At 42.8% G+C, this 19,061-nt stretch overlaps 2 protein-coding genes across 4 annotated transcripts in view; one reads left to right on the top strand and one right to left on the bottom strand.

Annotated features, from left to right (window-relative positions):
• inpp5a (inositol polyphosphate-5-phosphatase A) overlaps positions 1-12,962 on the top strand; it is a 206,406-nt gene extending 193,444 nt beyond the window's left edge. For 2 of the 3 annotated variants that reach the window (XM_080782480.1, XM_080782479.1), the window contains 4 exons: positions 198-309; positions 9,508-9,576; positions 12,054-12,090; positions 12,772-12,962. In XM_080782480.1, coding sequence (XP_080638606.1) covers positions 198-309; positions 9,508-9,576; positions 12,054-12,090; positions 12,772-12,821 — 268 coding nt within the window. In that variant the 3' untranslated portion in view covers positions 12,822-12,962. Of the gene's footprint in view, positions 1-197; positions 310-9,507; positions 9,577-12,053; positions 12,142-12,771 lie in introns of all 3 variants that reach the window. The other variant, XM_080782481.1, reaches the window with a different exon arrangement.
• Positions 12,963-16,757: 3,795 nt separating this feature from the next.
• Positions 16,758-18,797, bottom strand: nkx6.2 (NK6 homeobox 2; the record flags this gene model as incomplete). The annotated part of the gene is made up of 3 exons (XM_080781940.1): positions 16,758-17,015; positions 17,705-17,877; positions 18,362-18,797. The coding sequence occupies 3 exons, from the start codon at positions 18,795-18,797 to the stop codon at positions 16,758-16,760; spliced, it is 867 nt and encodes a 288-aa protein (XP_080638066.1).
• Positions 18,798-19,061: the final 264 nt, after the last annotated feature.

Raw genomic sequence — 19,061 nt, 5'->3', positions numbered from 1 at the left:
GGACAGCTGCAATACCGCTGGGTGACCTAAAGTGGCACTGTTGAGCAGCGTGGCCATGCGCGTCTCTATGTATGTCCCTATGTACGCGCGCGCACACACACACACACACACACACACACACACACACATGTTTTAATTTTTTGTATTAATTTCTTCAGCTGATTAATGAGCCTTGTTGTTGTCTTGTGTCCTTCCAGTTATCCCTACAGCGAGGACAGCAATCAGGGCAAGGAGTACATGAACACCCGGTGTCCCGCCTGGTGCGACCGCATCCTGATGTCCGCCTCCGCTAGAGACCTGGTTTTAAAGGTGACTTTACACACCACATGGATTCATTTGATTCTCAGTCGCCACGACCGATTTCAGTCATTTTGGATTCCATAGAAGTCAGCACGCCTTCTATGGGAAGGGTGTCCTGCGCCGAAAAGCTTGTAATTTTTGGTTAATTGTTATTTCACTCTTCCAGAAAAACCCTAATGATTGATCTCATATAGTTCATAACTACAGTCGTTAACATCTCAATCTGCAATCTCTTCAACTGGTAAACTGTATGGCTACCAAAACATCACAATTTTACATACAGTATTGTGTTAACTCCATTATTGCCCTGTGCGTGCCACCCGTCCGCTCTCACTCTACGATCCTTGCTTAATTTCCCGGGTTATTCAGTGAGGTGGGGGGCTGTTGTTGTGAGGACATTGATCCGTTAGCCATATAAGCTCATACCGCTTAGCTCTCGTTGGAAGCAGTTACATGTGCGCAGTGATGTAATGTTCACAAATCGGACAAATTATTTATGATCGTCGGGATGCGCAGCGGCTCGCCATGTGGACAGCGCTCGAAGCTTTAGAGATGCAAGGCTTTGAAAATCCCATAGCTGGTGAGGATGGAGGCTCTCCATAGCTACCCGAGCAATGCTAAAAGGTAAATTGACGGTTTCCACTTCATATGGAGTATACAGTTGTCTATGAACATGTATGTAGCCTAGGGCTACGATTATAATCGTAGATAGCAGAGAAAAAGTTAAGTGTCTAGGACACTAGTGTGTGCATGGTGGCTCCATCACGCTACAGAGACAGACTAACTGTTCAGGAGAGGAGAAAAACTGTTTTTATCCAGAATTAGTTAATAGCACAGGCAGACTCTTCACATACTAGAGCATGTCTGAAATAAATGTCTTATATCTCCAAAACTGGTGGGTCAAACTGAACAACCAATGTCAATTTGAAGCTATGATTCCTGCTTTCACGTGACATGAAAATAACGAATTAAAAAATAAATTGAATGACTTCGCCTCGGTCAGAAGCGGTATTAGGAGTGGACTTGGCCTAGCAACATTTTTCAGTCGTGAGAATTTACTTTTGCTTTAATCCATGGTTTACACACACACACACACACACACACCAGCTTCATGGGCCAAAGAAATAGCTGATCTACAAACTCACAGGCCGCCACACTGCAGTGCACTGCAATTCTTGTGAGCGTGTAGATCTGCTAGTTTGGCTATTTTCAACAACACAATAAAAAAATCATAATCAGAATAACTGAGTGAGGTTCTCCTATCTCCTTTTTGGCACTGCAGTCTTCACAAGTGGGAGCTTTCGTTCACAACAGCGGTCCTGCGATGGGATGGGACTGTGATGACAATTTACAATTTTCAATTCAGGAATTCAGTAGACGCTCTTAATCCAGAGCCATTTACAGTTAGCAAGAACAAAAACGATGGTAATACATCAAATACATCAAATAGTCATCATGAATCATACGTAAGCTAAGAACCTAACAGTGGAATATCTATATAATGAAACTATGCATATACACTATAGAGTCCTATGTAAATTACATAAATTGAGCCTATGCTTACACCTGTAGGTCGTCGAGGCTATAGGGCAAGTGCTACTGCAAGTCCTACGGGCCAAGATGGAGTCTGAACTAAGAGATGGGTTTTCAGACTACGGTGGAAGATTGGGAGTGAGTGAGTGATGACGCGCTCCCAACACTCATGCACAGGCATATGAGCAAGGCATTCAGTACAATACCATACAATCCCAACGTCTGCCCTCCCCGGGGGAGACTGAGCAGTGAGCATAAGGCTGTGTTCGTACTGGGAAGCTCACTCAAGGTTGTGATTGTGCGTCGCTATAACATAAGAGCGCGCAACGCTCTGCGAAACCTTCCCCTCCGATAAATGAAGAGGTTTGCGACCGAAACAAGAATCCTTTTTTTCCCCCTCATTGAACCAATGCATTCTCCTACAGATGCATGTGTCATATTCCAGCCCTCTGTCAGCTCGCAGATGGTGGGATGAGTGGCTGGGTGGCTGTGAATATTCACTCGTTTTCTAAGCCACGGTCCACAAAGACAGTATATCTATCCCAGCACTTCCACTGGACCCTGTCATCTTCATAAAGCCATGGATCTCTCTCTCTGTCAACTCTTCTATTCTCCTCTCCTCTACTGCCCCCCCCCCCACCCACCCGCCTCCATCTCTTTCTCTCTCTCTCTCTGGTCCCATTGCTGCAGGCGGGCTCAGAGCTAGGCCCAGAGTCAAATCCAAAACCCATTGTACCATTCTAAACCCCCCTACCAATCTGCCATCTACCGCTTACTCGCCCTCTCTCTCTCTCTCTCTGTCTGTCTCTCTCTCTCTCTCTCTCTCTCTCTCTCTCTCTTCTTTCCCATCCTCCTCCTACAGTCTGTGCTGCAGTCTGTTCATTCTTAATACCCCTACTTTGTTTGCTGGATTATGTGAAGATCTGCTGTACAGCCCTGCAAACGTTTTCTCAGCCCTTATTGGAGCTATGCAGCCATGTCGAACACACACGCACACACACTCCAAGAGGGACATTTCACACACCAATTCCTAGCACATTTAGAGCAGTGGTTCTCAAAGTGCGGTCCAGGGACCCTCTGTGTTCCTTGAGGGTTTTCCAAATGGACCTTTACGGGTCTCCAACTCTGAGAGTGTACAAATGGAACCGCACAGGCGTACACTCTCGTTTATTATCTTTGAAATTAACAAATGTTTTGCCACCAAAGACTCCAGCACTACTCTCGTACTGCTGGCCGGATGCACAGTTTTTATTTTGAAAAACGTTCACTTTCCTTTCCCCCAAAAAGGATCAGGAATGACTAAATCCGTCTAACAAACTTTATTTCTCTTCAGAAGCGTTAATATTGTAACCGCGAGGCAGCAGAAAAGTCAGAAATGAGCTCAGCTCAGCAGCAAGCTCAGCCTAGATTCCGAGAAAAATGGGTTTTAAAATCACGTAACGACAGGAATTGAACGGCGGGGGAAATCCGGAAAAGGCCGATCAAAGCCGAAGCAAGCGTTGCCTAGCAACGGGGACGGTGTTAAAATTGGATAGTAGTGAGACCATTCTGAATCCATATAAAACTCCTTTAGTAAGGCACCCTTTTATTGGATTGGACGAGTATGCTCGTCTTTAGCATCCAATGTGTTAACGTTTGAGAACCACCCATTTGAAGGAAGCTGTCATCCAGAGCATCTCGCTGCAGTGGAATAAGTTGCACTATAGTTACTTTAGTTACATCATCAAACACTTTCAACCTGTGGTCAATATTTGGGGCGTGTCGTCAAATTGTCGCCAAAAATAGCAAAAAGTAGCATCACTGCAAGCGTCACAGTGAGCTTGTTGTAGCTATTTATCGTTCAGCAAATGATATAGGGCTTGTTAAGTTGTTATGGAGACTGTGGCTTCTACGTGCATTGGACAACAGCAGCTTTCAAGTGGGAGGTTGGTGGTGGTGGTGGTGGGGGGGGGGGGGGGGGCGTACTGTATTGTACAGCACAACAGTCAGTACACAGTCACAGTGGGGTGGCTGCACAGGAAGTTTGTCTTTCTTTTGTCTCGCCGCCAATGAGAAATTCCTTCCTGCTCTTTCTTCTCGGCGACTGACGCATCACAAGCGGGTTTTAAACTTTGCAGCAGCTCATATATATACCACGGTGCAGTGGTTGGTTCCCTCAACGCTGGGCCGTCAGACTGTAGTGCATGATGTGCCTCTGGATTTTGTGGCAAACATTATTGCTGTCTGCAACAAAAAACTCAGAACTTTTCCCAATACAGAGATTTGGGGCCCGATTTTCGCCATGCTATACACCTTATCCCATTTTCTTTTACTTTTTTGAAAACATTCAACTAGCCAATCTACATCGACACGTTGTGAGCTTGGCTATTTGAACTATTCAAAACTGTTTATTTAAAGCAGTAAAAAAGGCAACGAAGTTTAGGGATAAGGGCTATAGCACTGGCGAAAATAGGGCTCTTGATCTGAACCTTGTGCCACTATTTTTGGCATGTCATTATAGCCGAAGAATTACTGCGTTGTAACGTTAATCAATTTTAACAGCAGATCTACAATGTGTCTCAACTCGCGGCACATTGTGAATTTGTAAATTGGCTACTTTCGCCACTATGCAATCAGGTGTACTTTGTGATTTTGACTTGCACAATAGTGTGGCACTGTGGCCACAAAAAGGTTGAAAACCACTGCTATAATGGTCACACAATATTTTTGCCTAGTGGTCAAAAGGTTGCGGCTTAAGTCTATGGGGCTCTAAAAACAAGTGTGCGGATGTTCCTTCCTTCTCCACACTCTGAATTTAAAAGTCAGTCAGAAGGCAAGCGCTGCCAATACAAGCCATCACGTTGGCGGTGTGAGGGTATTTGAGAATCCATCCATAATATTTAATTACATCGATATTTTCAGGGTGATGCTCTTCTTTGCGCTGAACTGGCAGGGCAAGTGACCTTCAGTTTGTCACATTGCCAACTTTGGTAGCAACTGGCTGTACAGAGTCACACATTTCCGTGTGACAGTCAGTGCATCGCAAACGTTACCGCCAAAATGCACACATGCACACACATCCACTTTAGCGGGGGGGGGGGGGGGGGGCACTGTTTGCAGCTTTTCTCAATTACCAGCTAATTGCTTGTAATATACGGGAACTGAGCAGTCTCCTAACAGTTAGTGTTATCACAGATTGGCTGATGATTCACTGGCCACGCACACGCACACACACGCGCGCACACACACATGCGCATGTGAGCGTGCGCGCGCACTCACTCAGCAGCTCTCAGTATTCCAGATTGCTGGGACATGGGCCTGTAAACAGCCCCAGCGTGTGGCATCATCTATCATGGCACGGTCGGTTAACTCGCCATCATGTTATTTTCTGCTTGCCGAGCCCTAACACGGCAAAGGTTGCCCGTTGGCTGTGGCGCGCGGCGCCGGCCCCGGGAGCGTCGGTAATGAATGTTTAGCCGAGCGAGCGCTCCGTCTCTGCCGGAGGGGCCCCGGGTAATTTGTTTATCTGTCTAAAGATTATGCAGGCCGAAAATCCACAATTTTATGCTGCCTTTGTAAATTATCCAGTGTGTGTTTGATGAATGTATCCCCGGGCTTTGGGAGGCAGCGGCTCGTGTGTGTGTGTTGGGGGAGGCGTGTGTATCTCGCCAGACAAATAGCGGGGTCTGCCGGTGCGTGGCTCGCTAGTAAAAGGTAACGTGACGTGTGTGTGTGTGTGTGTGGGGGGGGGGGGGGTCCCGCTAGCGAAAGCATGCCAGCGCGGTGTTGACCCTCTTCGACTGGCGGATTGGTTTGAAGTTAATTTGGATTTCACTTTCTGGTTCATTCTCAGGCGCTCTATCTCTTCCCTTCTGAAGCGGCGACAGCCACGTCTCACCTAGTCACAGCTGACAGCGCTCCACCCCGCGGGGAGACTCTTGCACGAAAGCGTGTGCGTGTCTCTCTATGCATGCGTGCGTGCGCGAGTGAATGGTGAATGTGTGGTGTCGGTGTGTGTGTATCTGTGACAGTATGTGTGTACATATAGGTGTGTGTGTGTGTATAGGTTGAGCGGGGCCTGGCTGTTTAAAAAGTCTTTAGTTCAACCAGAGTTGGTATGATTTATACTCTTCTCTCCAGATCCATGTCTCAGTCGGTAACACTTCCTTTGTTTGCTGAAAGTGATATTGAAACATAATGTTCTCCGAATAGGCACTTTGGATTACATTGTGGAGTGTATTCTGAACACCTGGAGAATACTGGCGGTGTCAGGTGGAAACCTCCTATCCACAAAAAGGTTTCTGTCCAGGAAATGGGAAGAATAACCAGTGGATTTCCACTATAGTTTATATAACACACGCGTTCCACACCCCCACAGGGAATGCAGTGCCTGGTGTCGAGTCGGTCTGATAGACGGTCAGACCGACTGATCACCCCTATATCTCCATATATGAAGCTGGCCTGTTCTGACATCATTCTAACATCTTGCATAGACTCCATATGTGGGTATGCCTGACAAAGAACTCCATATGGGCATAAAAGGCCAGTGGCCAACGGGCACGGCTCTAGAGGCTCTGGACAGGGCCCAAATTAGCCAATTGATCACCCCTAGATCTCCATATATGGAGCTGGCCTGTTCTGCCATCGGCATAGACATACATGGGCATAAAAGGGACACAGACATAATAACTAGGTGGGGCATGCATTTCTAACGTGCATTGTTCCACGTAGGCCAATTCCTACTCTAGTTCATTTATGAAAAGAAAACACATTTTAAATCTGGAGATACAAGGTTTTGGCTTGACATTGCCCCTGCCACCAACCTCACTTCATTACTGTTGACTGCATTGCTCAAAATATTCAAAGCAAAACACACAATCCTGTCTTCCTAGTAGGAATCAGGTGTGCGGAAATATCTGTTATGCGTATTATATAATATTGCGATCTTGCATATTGGCTATTTTCAGTATTAACGACACTGACGCACGCGCAACCAAGTATAAATCAAGCTTGAGAGCTGATTTAATCCATCGGATGCTTCTGTTGTGCATAAATAAATCACATGCAACGCCGGCACATCTTTTCATGACATCGTGATAACACTTTCATTGTATGGAGATTTAGCGTTATAGCGCCTTCATAAAGGCCTGGCCCGCTTTGCGGCGCGTTGCCACATGACAATGCCCTTATTCAAAACGGCGTCATTATATATTTATGCAACATGATTACAACAGGCAGATTTATGAATAAATTGTCCCCCAGACAAATTACATCTTCAATTTTAATGTGGCTGCATGCTGCAGGTTGACTCCAGTGGTTTTTAACCAGTGGCTGTCCCCACTGCCGATCTACCCGGTGTCATTGTGTTCAACCACTTACAGCAGTGGTTTTCAAACCTTTTCATGTCTAGGCCCATTATTTATTCTGCGTTTGAGCCACGGAACCACCATAATATGACATTTGGCCTCTCAGACCCAAAACTAAAGAATATGTCCACAATCCCATGCTGTATTGCTGTTGGTACCATATGAGAGATAACGGGCAAACTTTGATCAAAATAATAATTCTTCTACAGTCTCTAATTCCGTAGGAGTCTTGAAAATTAATTTAAGTAATCCAGTTGTTTAACAATAATTTAATAATTTATAAGGGTCCATTTGGTTACCACCTGGAACCACTTTATTACAACATATTGTAACCCCTTATAGGATACACAGTAGAATCATCCGTTTCAATCCATCCATTTGTAACTTGTGTGCAAAAGGTGGTTGGTTAACTGAGCACTGAAATGTTACAGTGTAAAAGTCGTGTTTGTCCACACAAAGAAAAACAATTCTATATGACAAATGACCAATATTAAAACTCACTCTGTGTCTTCGCTATTGGGTAACTTGCCATAGCATATAGGAGGTGGGGGTACTGAATATAAACATAGTACATTACACTTTTCCTTTTGGCTAATTGCAAATCAGCTATACTATTCTGAGCAATGTCAGTATGATTATTTTGAGGAACAACAATGGGACAATGAATGGCTTACAATGGTGGCACTGTTGCTCCGTATCAGTTTGAACCTGAGTATACGGAGAAGGAAATCGGACAGAGACAGAGGGACACTCTCTGAGGGTGAGGACAGAGACAGAGGGACACTCTGAGGGTGAGCATAGAGATTAATCTTGCTGTCACTGCGGGGACTATCTCCATATCCACTTAAACATACACAACATATGTGTATTTGTATACAAATTGTGTATCTGTATTGTACGCAATCATGTTTTACTGATGTGTGTGTATATATAGGACCCCCTCTAAAATGAGATGCTGCATCAAGCGGCCATCCTCTCAATACACTTCTTACACATTCTGAGGTGCAGAGACTTTAGGAGCAGTGGATTGGACAGATGGGAACTGGTGGTGTAGCTGTGGGAATTGTTTGGCGATGTCAACAGAGGGCGAATGCTATAGTTTTCGCACAAATAGGAACTTTTTGGAAACGATAACTTGAATGGATGAAAACAGCCTGCATGTGTATAACTACCCCGATGTCATCGCTCAACCTCATGCATTATTTATACTTCATTTCACATTGTCATGTGCCGAAAATAGCCAATCTACAGGCTCACAACGTGTCGCGTTGTGACGTGTGAGCTTGTAGATCTGCTGTTGTTGGTGCGCATAGAGACATAGAACTGTAGCTACTGACAAGCAATACATGAAGTTATATGAACATTATGTGCTGTGGTTGTAAAGCTCCTCCGGTGGTATATCCTTGAGAGCACATTACGATTGCTAAGACGAATACACTGAGTGATGCTCTGGCAACGCTGTAGTGTGACTGCTTGCACAGAGCCATATTTGTCTTTAGCAGTTACAAAATGTAGTGTCCTATTTTTGTCCATGGCTTTTGACAACAATGGGATTTGAGCTAAATGTGGAAAAAATGCATCTACATCTTTTTAAAGGTGCTGCAAGTGAAATTGTTTGGCCAAACCATAAGGTTTTTTGCTAAAAAGTGAAAGGTCTAACTTTTGATATAGTGCTTTGCTACAGTTCAGTGTTTGTTCTCCCCGTCTATCCAGCTGTTTATTAAACGGAGAACACGTTTTCAGATGGCTCACAAATGTCATCAAATCAGGAACGAGAACCGCACAAAGATAATGTATCAGCTCGTGTTCCAATCTAACTTTTGTTTGCGCATTTGTTTGTGTCATCACTTACTGTATGAGTTCACTCTCCTGATTGGATTAAATTGTTATCTCGACCTGAATATGTATTTTCTGAGTACTGAAATAACTGGAGAGACTGGGAAAATCCCTGTTACTTTACAAACTGTCTATATCAGAATATAGAGGGCAGCAGTGGCTCAGGGGTAGAGTGGCCGCTAGAGAAGCCTGATGAGAACCGCAAGGTTCCCTGTTCGATCCCTGTGGGCTCCCCCAGAGGAAGTGTCCTTGAGCAAGACGCTGAACCCCTAATTGCTCCCGATGTGCTGGTTGGTGCCTTGCATGGTTTCCTCCACCATCGGTGTGTGAATGTAATGCACAATCTATGTAAAGCGCCTTGGATAAAAGGCGCTATATAAATGCACCATTTACCATTCATAGAGTTACACTGTTTTAACAAAAGTATATCACTTGCACTGGGGATACATGTGCATCTCAGAACGGTACTGACATTGTGATTGTCTTTCCACAGCCTGACAATGAGGAGAAGTCTATAGTCTATGATAACATAGGGCCCAACGTCTGCATGGGCGACCACAAGGTAACGGCCGAGGCCCACTTCACTGTATCTCTGTCTGTTTCCCCGTGCACGCGTCTGTGCATGTTTCCCTGTGCACGTGTCTGTGTGTTTCCCTGTGCACGTGTCTGTGTGTTTCCCTGTGCACGTGTCTGTGTGTTTCCCTGTGCACGTGTCTGTGTGTTTCCCTGTGCACGTGCTTCGTTGGATGTCCGTTGTCTGTATGTGTGTGTGTGTGTGTGTGTGTGTGTTTCTTTATTCACGTAGTTGATGTTTAGGTGTGGTGCCCACGTAATGATGGCTGTGCCATATGGGATTTAAGTGAATATTAGCTAAACTTCCCTTTATTAAGTGAAACACTCCCTAAAAATATGCAAAAAATGATTATCTTGACTGTTATAACAAAAGGTTTTGATGACGATTGAGTAAAGTTTTAACTACACAATAAAATTATCAGTGTTAATCTACCCATTTGTATAACTCAGAGGGTGCTATCTATAACTAATAATGGACCTTGGTTGCATTTATTAAGTTTAACACTTTGCAGTGTGAATGTGTCACATATGTGACCTAAACCAGGGGTTCCCAAACTTTTTCATGTCAAGGACCCCCAAAATGATACTGCGTATCCCCATTTGAAAGTATATGCCATTTTGACGACTCTAGCAGTGATTTTCATTTCAAGGGCCCCCGGTTTGACCTGAATTAGGCTACGGTCCCTCATTTAATGGCATTTCTATCTCTGGGACCCCAATGTATATTGTACAATCAAAGTTAATTTAACTACAAAATGGACCCGTTAGAGTCTGTAACTCTCTGAGGTACAGACTCTCTGAGTTACAGACCCATAAGAGGCCATTTGGTTCCTAATTATCATTTAGCTTGGGGAACCCCTGGAACTCTCTCTCAAGGACCCTATAGGGACCCCACTTTGGGAAGCACTGACCTAAACGTCCGGGGGCTGAGGAGCCCTGCAGAGTTGGAGGGAGGTGGGGGAGGGGGGGTTCTGTCATGCTGACTGACTGTATTGAGAGTGTTTAACACAGTCGCTCCAGTCGACGGTGTCAGACGCGAGGGTGTCCCCGCCCCGGTTGGCTGAAAGAGAGGCGCCTTAAGGCCGCGCCGGAGGCCAAAGGCCCTGCAGGTCTTTCATCATTACCTAGTGTGCAGTGGATGGTAGTGTGTGTCTGTGAGGTGACCCCGGGGCATCACTAAGACACTGCAGGCAGCTCCACCATGCCATCCCCGCCCCACACATTGCTGCTAAAATCACAGTTGGCATGTTTAAAATGTTTAAAAAGAAGAAAAAATAAGTCCAATGTTGTTAGCATGTGGGAGGAAAAGAAAACCCACACTCCTATTCCGCCGGTATGTGAGTTTAACCTGTCTGTGAGTATATATACACGGTATGATCCTGAGTGTGCATTATTGAACACGGAACGTATACAAATGTAACCAAATGGACCCTTCCGGGTCCCCTGGCCTATACTATATATGGGTACATTTGGTTAGATTTTACACTCCGAGTTGCAAATAAATAACAGCATTTTACTGTGTGTTGCACAAAGTGTGCATTCAATCGCATGCGTGTGTGTGCAATATATTCTCACTCCCAAATAGTGTGCATGTGCACTTGACATTACTCTCGCACATCTATATTATAAGCAGTGGTTGAAAGTAACTAAGTACATAATTTACTTAAGTGCTGTACTTAAGTACAATGTTGAGATACTTGTACTTTACTTGAGTATTCCAATACTTTTACTTCTACTCCACTACATCTCGGATCCAAATGGTATACTTTTACTCCACTACATTTATTTGAAAACTTTAGTAATTAGTTACTTTGTAGATTTTGATTAACATTTCAAAACATACATTAACCACTTCAGACCTTGCTATTTTCAAAAAAAGATTATACACTACATTTGAATACTTGAAATGGGACATTCTGCATAGTGAGTACTTTTGGTACTTAAATACATTTTTGGTGCCAAATTCTTTTGTACTTTTACTCAAGTGCATTTTGAAATCAAGACTTTTACTCGTAACGGAGTAGTTCTACATTGCAGTATTGTTACTTTCACTTAAGTAAAACATGTGAGTCTATATTGGCCTGAATATTTATAAGACTACGCTTTTTTTCCCAATGGAAATATCCTAAAAACATGGGGTCGTATTATAATCGGGGACTAGACTATTTGACATTCAATGTTCTTTTTCCACAAATGAGTCTTGAAAAATGGGGGTCGTCTTATAATCAGAGTCGTCTCATATTCGGCACAATATGGTAGCTTTTTCCACCGCTGAGTATATCAGCTTGCATGCACTTGCCAAAAGCGCATTAATTAATAAGGCCTTCAACTTGTATGTTCTCACTGAGCCATTATTGCCCCAGCTTGTTGTGTGTGTATGTGAGACCCAGTTAGCTTGTTGCTAACTCTCATTTGTCTCTCTCTCTCTCCCCCTCCCCCCCCCCCCCCCCCCCCCCCCCCTGCCAGCCTGTCTTCCTGTCCTTCCGAATAGCACCGGGGGCAGGTAAACCTAATGCAAATAAGCACAACTGTTGTGTGGTGCAGTGATATCGTGGTAAATATTTATTTATTTATTATATTATTTTTTTTAAAGAAAAGAAAAGAAAAATAAAATATATAGTCCACATTGCCAAGTAAAGTGCAGTGATTGCCATATGGTTGTAGTCTGGTTCCCCAGAAACTAAAAACCAAAATGTCAAGAAAGTCAAACTATATGCTTTGGATTAGACATTATATGAACTATAGAGGGATGTTTTTTTTAGAAGAATGGTTCAAAAACTTTTTAGCTCGAGACACCAAATGTGACGTCTCCCCGGGACCCCAACTATAGAGAAAATAGACCATCTACATTTTTGAACGTACAGTATATGGAAATGCTTTGACTTTTGAAAATGATTTTAGATGTTTGTGACATGTGTGGAAACTAGTGAAATAATAATATATATATTTTTAATGGGGTGGAAAGAAGATGTTTACGCGCAACCCATGCATGAAACTGGGTCCACGACCCAAAAATGGGTCCACTGTTTTGGGAAGCTTTTATCTTTACAAAGATAAAAGTGTATCTTTTTTTAGACTGCAGCGCATGCACACAACAGGTAATCTATTCATTATAATTCTATACCAGAATGGATATAAATAGCATTTTTGGAATAAACCCCTTCGTTTCTGTATATGTTGTCAGGGAAGTGGTGCCAAAGAGGGGAGCAGATATACCATGAAGAGCCTCTGTGAAAACACATGGGAAAAAGAAGCATGCAGGACACCAATGCACATACATGCGCACACGCACGCAAGCGCGCACGTGCGCACACACGCGCACGCACACACACACACACACACACACACACACACACACACACACACACACACACACACACACACAAGAACCATACGCAAACTTTTCAGCAGTGCTGACCAGTTGTTCCGACAGCCATCGGAACAACAGCCATCCATACAAAAAAATAAAACAAAAAAAGGCAATCGTTCTCTCCACAAGACCCTTTCCTTGCTGAGAATGTGGACTACATGGCTGCCGAGAAGCCCCCTTTTCTCCAGACAAGATACACATCACTGACCTCAACGTTGCCACGCAACCCCATTCCCCAGAAGAAGAAAAAAAAGGACTGACAACACACACACTCTCTCTCCCTCTCCCCCTCCCTCCATGTCACAGCCTTGTTTGTTGCCAAAACTCTAATTGAAATCAGTAGGCCTATAGCTATGCTCTACATGACTTTTAGAAGATAACCACATTTTGCAACTTTTTAGGTATGGTATGCCTCGACATATAGATGCTATACTCTTCAATGTAAGATGTTTAAACAAAACAAAAAGAATGAAAAGTGCAATGCAAAAAAAGTTGTGTAATCTATATTGTTAGAGATTTATTTGTATGGGACAGTAGGCTATAACATTGTTTTTTTTGTTTTGTTTTTAGTGCCGGTCTTTTATTTTATTTTTCTGACCTAACTTTGTGGTCCCCTTCGTTAGATTAGATAGGACGTTTTCAGTTGGTTCCAACAGTATATAATATTACTTTTTTTTTTTCATTTAAATTTTCCTTTTTTGATTTTATTTTTTTGAGTCGTTTGTTGTGTATACACACTGCCATGCCATGACATCGGTTTGTTGAGTCATTTTATATACTGTACTTTTTAAAAGAGAGCTAATTTATAATTCTTTACCAAAATTGTTCTAATGCTGAAGTGCATGGAGACAGAGTGACTGTCTGGGTGTTCCTACAGCCACAGTGACCTTTGAATAGTAATTACAAGAGAGGAGAAAAAAGAGAATCTTTTCAGCCCAATGTGATTTATAACCTCTCCAAGAATGTTTTAAGCAGTGCCATAGACCATGCAAGTATATATATAAGATATTATAGCAGTCTCACACATTATTGCATTACTATTCTTACTCTAACTTATTTCTATGTGATAATATTATGGTTCTGAATGTGATATTTTTTAGATAGGCTTATCTGACTTATATGGGTATCCTTAAAAATGTAAACTTTTTTTTGTCTATATTTTTGTTACTGCATTATGGTGCCAAGTATTGTACACAGAAATGAAGTGTCTAAGAGTTTAACATGACATACTTTATGTCCAATGGATAAAGGGTGATGTTGATTTTATCAATTGTAAACGGAGAACGCTAAATGCGCGAGAAGACCGGGGAGAATTGCTTTTTAATGGTGTTCTACATGTAGCCTTCGACAGCCTTTTTGATTGCGGCGACGTTGCAAATAATTCGCTCTCCTTCGCTCGTTGTTATGAGCATTAAACGGCGATTATGGAGAGCATGCTGTTGATGAAACGCCATTTGTTTTTATTGATTTAATTTACTACACTACAGAGTTCAGTTCACACGTCACGGACTATGTGTGAAGCCGTTAGAAACGGTCAGATTGATCCTTGATTTTTCCATCTAAATCACTGCAAGTGGAAATGATTTTGTGCCTGCCCCGCAGCAAGCAGAATTTATGTTGTCTTTCTTGACCGTGTGATATAGGCAAAAGAAGAAAAGAGAAATGCTTGTTTTTCCGCTGGTCATGTGATAGGACAAGCCGCAGTTTTATTCACTCCTCTTATAAAAAGCAAATAGAGATTTTATTCTACCCGTTTGAGCGGCGTGCAGGCCTCTACTGTTGGTTATGCAGTTCTCGAGCAATAAAACCATTAAGAACTCGCTTGGGTTGTTTGTCTTTCCTTGAGTATTATATATTGTTGATTAGATCTATCAATTAGCATACAGGGCCATGCAGAGCAGCATCATCCCTCAGCGACAGATCTATGCTCAGCCTTCGTATTAAGAGGTAGTCTGACTATGATGATGCCTATTTGAAGCGTTTTATGTGCCCTGATATGCAGTTCAATTTGTAACTGCCATGTACAAGCAATTGAGATGACTTCCACAACACAGCCTGAGTAAGTAGAGCCCAGAATTATAGCGACATATAACCTAATAGCCCCATAGGCTACAGCGTAATTAATTAATTGGGGGGGGGGGGACAAATATGCCTAAAGCCTATAATATATTGCCCCGACCAAAGATAGTGGTTGGCGAAGTGTATCATCGTCATGTTTGCCAATAATGTTGAAACCACTATATAAATGCATCATACCAACAACACCATTCCCTTCATTCTTGTCAAATGTAATGTTTTTCATCCAGGCCAATCGAGGTTTAATGTCGAGAGCCCTAAAATGATATTGTTTAGACGGTATACACTAATATTTGTCAATGCGTTATAATGGAGCTAGTTGTGATATATTTTCATTTGAAAATGTTAAATATCTGAATTACAACGACGTGTAGCCTAATGTTAAATTTACATTGATGATGGCATATATGATTATACGTTATAGTCCCACATCTACAGTTCCGTAACGCGACAGAGGGGGCGCACTCTTTTCTCCCACAGTGGAGCGTGAGCAGGTGTTTCACATGGCTTAAATTAAACTTCCGATCAACATCCATTTCATTTGTCACAAAATACTGCCTTTAAAACCACGTTGAATTTGGCCAGATCAGGTAAGTAATTCGGGAGACAGATATTACTATAGGATTCCTAAACGTGTTAAATCCCTTCAAAGCTGACAACGGGATCTTCTTCATCCAGTATACTTGATGTATACGTTTGGCTTGGTCAACTTAAAACTAAAACCTGATCAAATGTTTTATAGTAGCGGCTCAGAGGCTTCCGTGATTTCCAAAACATGATTCCTTTACGAAGCTTTCTAAAATGACAGCAAGGACTCCTTCACCATGCATTTCTTCGATAAATATAGGCAATAGGCATATGCGGGCCTATAGACTGGCGATAAACATCCAGTTGGTGGCGATAAATAAACTGACCGCCTTTCTTTAAATTAACACAAACCCTATTACATTCAAACAAAACCCATAATAAAACAAAAGGCTTGTTAAATAATTTATTCATAATACAAAGGTTTTTTTTTCTTCCTATATCCTTGACGGAAGCAATAATACTCTTTTTTTTCTCAAAACGATGGTCCAGTTTTTCATTTCGGTCTGATGAGGTAAAAACATAAAGTCCTTGCGTGTGAATTACAGGCCTAAAGGAAAAGTGTGTGTGGGATGATGTCGTTAAAACAGCTTTTCTTTTGCAGTAGAGGCTACTATTTACAACATTTTTTTTGCATCTATACATTGTGTGCCGGGTATTTTGAATTTTAGAACTGTAAAACGTTGAGGGAGGGGGGGGGGGGGGGGAATTGGGCAACATTATTCTTCAATAATAACCAAACAAAACAAAAACAATTAAGCAGTTGTATAGGCTATAGAGAGAGAGGGCATAAGCGCGTCAGGATTGCGGGAAGAAGGGCTGCCACGTCTTGTTTGTTTATACATCGGTTGAAACAACATAACTTACTCAGTAAAAAATATATATACATCTCACTTACATTATTATTATTATTCTTTTTTTTCTCTTTCGTCTTTAGGCTACAACACAAACCGTTAATTCCTCTCCTCCCACGGTCCCACCATCATCCACCTCCCATCATCATCAGCGCCTTGATGTCTCGCCTTTAGGACAAATGATACCCTGGTTAAGTTAAGCTTTAGAAGCGTTCATTCAGTCAGAGAGAAAAGTCTGTGTAAAAGGTGGCTTTGTTGTTGTTTTTTGTTTCTCTCTCTCCATCATCACAACGTGTCCGAGCTGTTGCTGCACGGGCTGATCAGGCCCAAGTTCGACGACGTGGCCTTGTGCTTTTTTAGGAGTCTCGTGATTTTCTCGTCGTCCGAGTTCGGGTCCAGCGGCTTGTTGTACTCGTCGTCGTCCTCGTCAATGTCCGAGCTCTCCTTCATCTTCTCCGTCTCCGAGTCGTGCTTCTTCTTGGCCGTGGCCATCTCCGCCGCGTGCCTCTTGCGCCACTTGGTCCGCCTGTTCTGGAACCACACCTGTTTGTTTGTTCGTTCGAACGGACAGAGAGAGAGAGAGAGAGAGAGAGAGAGAGAGAGAGCTTGGTTAGATGTGTTGAAACAACAGCTCCAATAATATCACTATAGCAGCAAGTAATAGCATTCATGTTTTTAAAAGTGCTTTGCCTCTCTCTTTAATGTGTGTATGCCCCTGTATGCAGGCCAGTGTATATATTGTGGAAGTGACAATAAAATCTGATTGAAGTTATTCCACTCTGAATAAACTTGCAGCAAAAATGCAACCGGTGCTACGACATATTGTCCATATACACTGTGCAGGGGTGGTGATCTAATTGCGTATAGTTTGGCCCCGCGGAAGGAATAATAATAATGAACATAATACATAATAAAAAAACAATCATAATTATTATTATTCATATTAATAATAATAATAATAATTATTATTATTATATTTATAAAAATATTAATAATTTATGATACTAATAATAAGCACAATAGTAATCATAATAATAATGTCTTGTTTGGCGTTGTCTAAAATAAATATAAGAGTGTAAAACTAAAGTGTGTGTGTGTATATAGGCTAAAGTTAAATAGGCTAAAGTAAAATAACAGAGTCGGTTCAGATCAAATAAAAATATTTTACTATAGTAACACTACTTAGTAACACAGTTTGACGGACGGTGTACAGCCTACAAGACGACACGTACCTTGACTTGACTCTCGGTCATTCCTAAAGAGTAGGCCAGCCGTGCTCTCTCTGGGCCGGCTAGGTATTTTGTCTGCTCAAAAGTTTTCTCCAGTGCAAAAATCTGCTGCCCTGAGAACGTGGGCCTGGAATGCTTCTTCTTGCCGTCCTTGTCCAGCATTATGTTTCCTTGAGCTATAGAAAATAAGACACAAAATGGTGGTTGTTATCATGGGCTGTGTAAACAATTAGCACTTTAGACGGCAGCAGCAGCTTAGCAGTTCGTGCATGCATGTTAATGCGGTCGGTAACCTTGTCGAAACAGCTATGTTTAATGTTAAACCATTTCTCAGAACTATACACGGCGTTATCCGAGTTTTTCAAAAGTTTCAGACCTATATATATATATATATATATATATAACTCCGACGATTCAATATGCAATAACATTGCATATTGAATTCAAACTAGTAACCAGCAAGGAAGACAACAATGCAAAGCTATATTTGCCCATGTCTGTCAGTGCACAAAACAAGACAAAGTTATAGGCTATAGGCTAAATCTGTCACACATCTTGTTCCCCTCCAAAAAATACATTGCACAATTACACAAGCCACACCAACCCAGCCCAGACGGGACGTTCTAGACGGAGAGAGACAAGACCAAGCTCCTAACTTACATGGACAGGACATCCTCGGGTCCCTCCACGGAGAACTTTGCATTACTCCCGGCCAGAAAATGGGCGCCCTGCCCGGCAGCTCCGAGAGGGGCTTGGGGGTATACCGCGAAACTGCGGCCGGGTTGAAGTACATCCCCGCGGTGGCGGCCGTCAGGCCGTTTATCCGGGGGAAGCCCGACAGGAGCTGGCCGGCGTGCGTGATAGGTCTCCCCAGGATGTCGCTAATTCCGTGCGGCGTCCCGAGGGGCAACTGTGACAAGTGTGCGTTTAGGTTGGTGAAGGACGGCGTCTTGAAGCCCACGGCGGGGTTCTGTCCCAGCGTGTACGGGAACAGGGACGCCTTCATCTCGGTCATGTTGTGCAATGCTGCCAGCGGTGTACTGCCCAGGACGAAAGCACTCTGCCGGTTAGCATCCATCTGCCCAACAGCTAACATTTGTGTGCATGGACCACCAGATATGTGATAAAAAAAAAGCAGAAAAATAAAATAAAATAAAAAAAACAAATATATTCTCGCTACAGGCGAACCACTGTACGCAGCAAGGCAGCACTTCTTTTTTTAAATATCCCGTGAAAGTAGCGCAGTTAAAATGCCCCGAAGTTGAGAGAAAACTGTATAGGGATCAACTTCTCTCTTGGGAAAGTGTTGCGTTTGATCAAAAAAGAAAAGTGTCTCCGTTTGAGTGCGTCAGCCCGAGAG

The sequence above is a fragment of the Protomyctophum bolini genome (genome assembly GCF_963924005.1).
Source record: "Protomyctophum bolini genome assembly, chromosome: 14".
NCBI lineage: Eukaryota > Metazoa > Chordata > Actinopteri > Myctophiformes > Myctophidae > Protomyctophum > Protomyctophum bolini.
This window is presented reverse-complemented; position numbering and strand designations above follow the sequence as displayed.